At 65.2% G+C, this 6,667-nt stretch overlaps 3 protein-coding genes across 3 annotated transcripts; all 3 read right to left on the bottom strand.

Annotated features, from left to right (window-relative positions):
* Positions 1 to 289: 289 nt before the first annotated feature.
* On the bottom strand, positions 290 to 1,371 carry MNEG_12592 (phospholipid-translocating ATPase; the record flags this gene model as incomplete). Its single annotated transcript, XM_014038938.1, has 3 exons — positions 290 to 410; positions 698 to 872; positions 1,160 to 1,371. Coding segments are annotated over 3 exons (508 nt in total), but the record flags the coding sequence as incomplete, so codon positions are not given.
* A 748-nt stretch (positions 1,372 to 2,119) lies between these two features.
* On the bottom strand, positions 2,120 to 3,337 carry MNEG_12591 (ATPase, class I, type 8B, member 2; the record flags this gene model as incomplete). Its single annotated transcript, XM_014038937.1, has 2 exons — positions 2,120 to 2,330; positions 2,766 to 3,337. The coding sequence occupies 2 exons, from the start codon at positions 3,335 to 3,337 to the stop codon at positions 2,120 to 2,122; spliced, it is 783 nt and encodes a 260-aa protein (XP_013894391.1).
* Positions 3,338 to 4,503: 1,166 nt separating this feature from the next.
* MNEG_12590 (hypothetical protein) lies at positions 4,504 to 5,490 on the bottom strand (the record flags this gene model as incomplete). The annotated part of the gene is made up of 1 exon (XM_014038936.1): positions 4,504 to 5,490. One exon carries the CDS (start codon positions 5,488 to 5,490, stop codon positions 4,504 to 4,506), a length of 987 nt encoding a protein of 328 aa, XP_013894390.1.
* Between the last annotated feature and the right edge of the window lie 1,177 nt (positions 5,491 to 6,667).

Genomic DNA, 6,667 nt, shown 5'->3' with positions numbered 1-6,667 from the left:
GGGGGTGAGGGGTGAGGGGTGGGTATGTTGTTGCGGGTCGGCATGGAGAGCGGGAGGGCCGCCGGGCGGCCGGCGGTGCTGCGAGGGCGGGAGGGTGTCGCCGCGTGCCAGGGACAGACGCAGCCGATGCGGGACGGCCACCCTGTAGGGGCAGTTGGCCACGGTGGCCCTCTCCTGGGCTCGCTGGGGTCGCCAAGCCGGACGCCTAGCGATTCTGCCGACCCCACCCCACCCCCCCCCCTCGTCTCCCGGCGCCTTCGCAGCCGGCGGCGAGGGCGTCTCGTCCCACCTGTCGGGTTGTTTTCGTACTGCCACCACTGGTCCAGGCCCGCGAGCACTGCCGACCCCGCGAACAGCACCGCAAACTGCACCATCACCAGCACGTTCATGTTGCGCTCCAGCTGGGTGATCTGCGAGCACATTCGGGATGCGGACGCGGCGGCGCGTCGAGGCGCGCAGGCCATGCTGCTTGCGGCGCTGCTCGCGGCTGCGTGCTGATGGCAATGCTCTTGGATGTGCTTGAAGAAGTTGGTGGAGACCCGCGGTCCCCCGCGGCGCATCGGACCCGCCAGCCACGCGCCCGTCGCCCGCGCCAGCCCCACAGCTGAACCAGGCGGGCGGGCCCGCGACTCGAGCCACCCGCACCACCGCCTGCCCCCACCGCGACCGCCCCTCCCTCCCGAAACATGTCACGCACCTTGCGCGGCGCCTTGGTCATGTTCTGCACGATCTTGGCGTCCCGCCCCACGTTGACGGCCAGCCCTATGGCCCAGGCCGTCTTGCGCAGCGTGGAGCCGCGCAGCAGCAGGTTGTTGGCATCGAGCGGCTCCTTGGACCCGTTGACATCCATGAACCCGTCAAACACGTACAGCCTGCGTTTGGGTTGTTTGGGGGGCCGGGCGTTTGGGGGGTGTCGGCGCGGGCTTTGCGACGCGTGTGAGATCACGGCGGAGGATCGCAATTGTTGCGAGACATGAGGGCCCGCTGGGCGGGCGGTGAGATGAAACCCCGGGGCGAGCGGCCCGAGCGGGCGGCTCGGGGGGTGGATCGCGCGCCCGCTCCGCCGCCGATCGCTCAGGGGACGGTGGGGTCCCCTCCGCCTGCCGCGGCGCGCCGTGGCGGGGGCCCGCGCCCTGCAGCGATGCACGCGGGGGCTCACTTGGGGTTCGGCTGCTCGCAGCCGACGAAGCAGCTGCTGGCGAACTCCCGGAACTCCGCCGCAGTTGACCGGCCGGTGACCCCGGGGGTCCAGCAGTACTTGATCTTGAGGTTTGTCTCGCCGTCGAGGTTGGCGGTCTCGACGTAGCAGAGGTTTTCGGGGTCGGGGGTGGAGAGCAGCACCAGGTCTGCTGGCACCTCCTCGCCCTCCATGACCTAGTGTGTGCGCGCGCGCGTGTGTGTGTGTGTGTGTGTGTGTGTGTGTGTGTGTGTGTGTGTGTGTGTAATGCACGCGTGTATGAATGTGTGTGTGCGCGTGAGCGTGTGTGTGGCTACCGAAGTTGGGATTGGCCAGACGCTGCTTTTTAAGGGGCTACAGTGCAGTGCAGCTGCTGCCGCCGCGAGAGGCTCCACACCCTAAGGCTTGGCTCACGGCCTGCACACGCACAAGCGTTGCCGCTGCCGGCGTGGACGTGGCGGCTCGGGACGACCAGCAACAAAATGATCCGTCTGCTGCCTGCTCGGATGCCCTGAACTCCCCTCACAAGCATCCTAATGGACGCGTTCTCACCAAGCCCCCGTTGTCACCAGGCGACGCTCCCCCATCTGGCCTGGCTTCACCCCCAGACACCCCGCAAAGTCCCCTCGTGCTGCCACGATCCTCACATATGACCACTCAGCCCACTGTGAACCACCACCCCACCTTTGCTGGCACCCTACAGTTCCGTGTGTGCCTTGTTGCCCGTAAACCCCAAACCCCTGCCCCCCGCTCCTCCACCTCCCGCCCTCCGATCCCCTCACCGCAGCCAGCCCGGTGCCTTGATGCCGCCCCTTTCCGCCGCGACCCTCCACACTTCCACTGCACACACGCGCCCATCCACCTCCTCTCCCCCTGCCGACGGTGCCCTCAATCCAAAACCACCCAGCCTGCAGGGGGTCCGTCCAAGTCCAAAAAGGCCCGTCACCCCAAAAATAGCCCACGCGCCTTTATGAGGTCTCCCGCCACGACGTCCTTCCAGTACACCAAGACCTCCCCCGCCTCCCCGTCCAGCATGATGACCCGTCTGTTGTTGATCTGGGTGTCGTTGCGGTGGCGGCAGGCGTCGTCGTAGCCCTCTTTGACCGCGTTGACCGCCAGCACAAACACCAGCGGCGCGACCGTCGTGAACCAGCTGTCGGGGCGCGCGGTTTGATTTTGAGGGGGTGGCGGCAGGGGGGCGAGGTCGGGGGCAGGGCGGTCAGGTGTAAGGTACCGCAAGGGAAGTGCGCCGCTTTGTGCCCAAAAAGCGCCCGCTGCAACCCAGCATTTGATGTGCACGATGCCGTGTCGCCTCCAGGCGTCGTGGCGGCAGCGGCAGCTGCGTGCAGAACCCTGGCCATGCCTGCATGGCGATTACATGCAGCTGCATGCATGCATGCATGCGCGCGACCTGCTGCAGGGACGGCACGACACACGAGACCGGCCCCGCCCCCGCGCCGCGGCTGGGACCCCGGGCCCGCCGGTAGGCCGCCAGCTGCAGTCGCCCGCGCCGGCCCTCCTGCGCCGCCGCCGCAAGCGCGCCGGCGCGCGCGTGCGACCCGGCCGCGCGGCGGGCGGATGCGCGCACCTCGTAGGCGACAGCCCGGGGATGAGCTGGAGTATGGCGCACAGCAGGAAATACAGGTTGGCGACCCGCATGAACTGCTCAAAAAGATTTACTGGCAGGAACGTCAGCAGTGTGTACTTGGCCGTGCTGATCTCATTCGTAGCCACGTCCCCCTGGAGGTGGATGCCGAGCGCCTTCGCCGCGTGGTGCAGGCAGCCGCGCGACACCGGCGGGCGGCTGGTGTGCGGGCGGATGACGCGGGCGGGCGGCTCGAAGCCGTCGGCGGGCGCGGGGGCTGCTAGGGCGCCGGCGCTCTGCGGCGCGCCGGGGCCGGCGCCGCTCGGCCGCTGCTGCGGGTGGTGGTGTTGCTGCTGCTGCGGCTGTTGTTGTTGGTGCAGCAACTGCTGCTGGTGAGGCACGTGGACGTCACCATCGGCGCCGCTGCCGAGCCTGGGGCTGCTGTTGGATCGCCGCCCGCTTGTGGATGCATGTGGCCCGCCATTGGCCTCAGCGCTGCCCGCGATAGCTGCATGCGGCACATGGCGCTGGGGCAGCTGCAGCACGGCGCCGCTGCCAGGTGCCCCTGCCTGCATGGCGCCGCACGCCCACCGCTGCAGGCAGGCTCGGCAGTTCTAATGCCTATAGCGAGCTGCGTCGTCCACAGTGCTCCGCTCTGTTGTGATTGTCGTGCAGGTCTCTCCTGGCCAGGTCTGGGTCCGTGATTACGCTAGAGCGGCCTTCACACACCCCTTTCATACATTTGAGGTTTTATATACTATCAAATCACCGCGGAACCTGGAGTATAGCGGGCGAGCCCCATGTATCTGGACAACTAGGGACGTTGCACGAAGAGCTGAAGCGAAACGAGGCAAATCCGCCTCGTTATTAATCATGCTACTTCTTGATATGGCTGGATCTGGCTTGGGCCTGTCGATTTGTCAAAGCTGGTCAAATGAGGGAAAAGGCACTGATGGCCCCCAAATTGTGTCCTGCTTTTGCCACCGTCTGTCTCGTAGTAATTCGTGTGGATGTCTCAAAATCTATGCAGCCAGCATGGCTTCAGGGATTCAACACCAGCAAGCTCCCCCACGCCCAGCTGTTGGCCTGCTCTGCTCGTGCTGATGAATGGGGTCTGCTTGAGCATGATGCATGACTCTCCCCCTCCTCGCTCATAACCCTTTGAACATCCTCATAATTTACATGCCCCTTGCAGCGCGCTGGACAAGAGCGCTGCGGGCCACACTTGGATAGTGGGAGAGGGATGGCCGTTTGAAAGGGTTATGTGGGGCCACACCTCTGCGGGTGCGAGCACGTCGAGGACGAGCCAGTGGAACACACAAGGCGCCTGTAAATACAAGTTGCTTGTGCAGCAACCGTGAAGGGGGGGAACGCCCCGACGCCGCGGGAATGGCCGCTGCTTGCTTGCTTCCCCCAACTTGTGTGCGCTTCGTGCAGAGACGAGCGCTGAACTGCGAAATGCCGCTTTCGCAGCAACGCAGGGATGCTCACAGCCAAGCTGCTGCACTCAGGCGTGCCTAGCTGCAGCAAGCAAGACCGCTGGCGGCCGCAAAGCTCCCCCTAGGGCAAGCACAGCTGCAGCCGACGCTGCTGCACGACGCTGGATTAGTGGGGCGCCGATGCTGCCCAAGCCAATCCACACCGCAGGGACCGCTGCGACGGCCGCCAGCAGGCCGCGCTCAGCACAAGCCGCTCCTGCAGCCGGCCGTAGCTCCGCTCGCGCCGCCGCCCCGCCGCCTCTTCAGACGTAAGAGATGGGCCCCTCCAGGCTGCCCTCCGCAAACTGCCGCACGATCGGCTCATCCGTCGAATCGAACTCCTCTGTCGTGCCCTGCCAGACGACGCGCCCCTGGTGCAAGAAGATGATCCGGTCCACCGCCCGCCGGATCGTCGAGTGTTGGTGCGTCACGACGATGTATGACGATATGCCCCCCTCGCTGTCGTCGTCGCGCTGCTTCTGAAGGCTGCGAATAAGATCCTCAACCACCGTCGACGCAACGGGGTCGAGCCCCGCTGTTGGCTCATCATACATAAGCAGCTGCTCCACGCGCCCCGCCGCCGTCGCGGCCTCGCCGCCGCCGCCGCCGTCGGCGGCGTCCGACACCACCGCGCGCGCGAGCGCGACGCGCTTCTTCATTCCGCCGGACAGCTCGCTGGGGTAGAGGTCCTCCACGCCCTTCAGGCCCACCTTGGCCAGGCTCGCGGCAACGCGGCGGCGGATCTCGGCGGGCGGCAGCTGGCTGTGCTCGTAGAGCATGAAGCCGACGTTCTCCCCGACGGTCAGCGAGTCGAACAGCGCCGCGTTCTGGAAGACCATGCCGAGCCGCAGCCCCTCGCCGGTGTCGCCCTGGTCGGACAGCAGGCCGACGCGGGCCTTGCCGTTGATGAAGATCTCGCCGCGGTCGGGCGCGAGGAGGCCGGAGATGAGCCGCAGCGTCGTCGACTTGCCAGTGCCCGACGCGCCGATGATGCCCACGGCCTCCCCGCGCCGTATCTGAAAGCTGGCACCGTTAAGAATGCGCTTCTCGCCAAAAGACTTGTGGACGTTCTTTAGTTCGACGAGCACTTCGGCATCCAGGCCGCTGACGCCGTTGCTGCTGCTGGTGCTGGGAGCCAGGTCTAGAGAAGCGATGCTGGTCTCGTTCTGAAGCACCGAACACCGCTGCAGGCGCCCATGCGGCTGGGGCCAAGCACACCTGCTGCTGTTGTGTGCAAGGCACGGTCCCATGGCCGCTGCTGATCTCCGGGCACCGAATCCAATATCTGTATGCCTCATCTGAGACAACATCGCGTCGACTGGCTTGCGCGTGCTGATCTACAAGTTTGTGCTGTGCTGGTCTTATTGAGGGGTGTCAGCGATTACACGAGACAGCTCCGCTAGCGAGGACAACGGAGCTTTAAACCCAGAGCTACTGCTTGCAGTATGTAAGGCCAATTGCCGATGAAGCAATGCTGGCCAAAAGCGGCTTCCGAAACCCCACTGCTCGAATGTGCACCTGCTCAAACCTCATGACATGCGTTGTTGGCCACATCATCACCCATTGACTTCATGGCATTCCAGGAACCGCCTACAGATCACCAAATTGATGTTGTATGCTTGCCTTTTCTCTGAACAGGCTGTGGCGCCACCACTCGCCCCACGGTCAAGGTCCATGCTGACTGTCTTTGACCCACGCAGAATGGCTAACCGTGGAGGGGCCTGTCAGCCCCACCAACCCCCTCCAACGCCCCGCGACTTGCTGTAACACACATACTCAGCCACCAACCGAAATGAACACCTGTGCTAGAGATTACAAATCGAGCATAGCGACGCAGCAAATGGGAGTCGCATGCACAGCCATGGGTAAAGCTAAGGGTGTGTTGCGCGTGCCCCACTATCTAAACAGACCAGAACCTGCCACGCCCCACTGATACATGTCAGCTACAAACACTTGAGGTCACACTATGCTGTCAACGGTCCTCAACGAAATGAATAAAAAGCCCCCGCCCTCCTCACGTTCTGCTAGGCGCAGCCCCGCAGCCACACCTGCGACGTCTCGACGCCCCCCGCGCCCCAGCCCCCGCAGCGGCCGCCGCCCGCGGCGCGGCCGCCGCCCGTCGCTCGGCGGCCGACGTCAGCGCGACGTCATCGTGACGTCATCGTGACATCACGCCATCAGCGCGCGCTCCAGGACCTCGTACGCGTACACCTCGCTCAGCGCCGCGTCGCGCAGCAAGATCATCTGGAGGGGCGACGTCAACCAGTGGTTTGCGTGGTGCGGGGGGTAGGAGGGGGTGGCACGGGGTCAGAGGGGTGGTGTTTGAAGGGGTTCAGGAGATGCAGCCCAGGGATGGATTTGCATGTGAGTGAGTGTTTGGTGAACCAGGGGCGAGGGCCGAAGGCGGGCGCAAGCTGCGGCGGCAGG

Source organism: Monoraphidium neglectum, assembly GCF_000611645.1.
Source record: "Monoraphidium neglectum strain SAG 48.87 unplaced genomic scaffold scaffold03324, whole genome shotgun sequence".
Lineage (NCBI taxonomy): Eukaryota > Viridiplantae > Chlorophyta > Chlorophyceae > Sphaeropleales > Selenastraceae > Monoraphidium > Monoraphidium neglectum.
The sequence above is the reverse complement of the archived record's forward strand: the minus strand, read 5'-3'. Positions and strand labels throughout refer to the sequence as shown.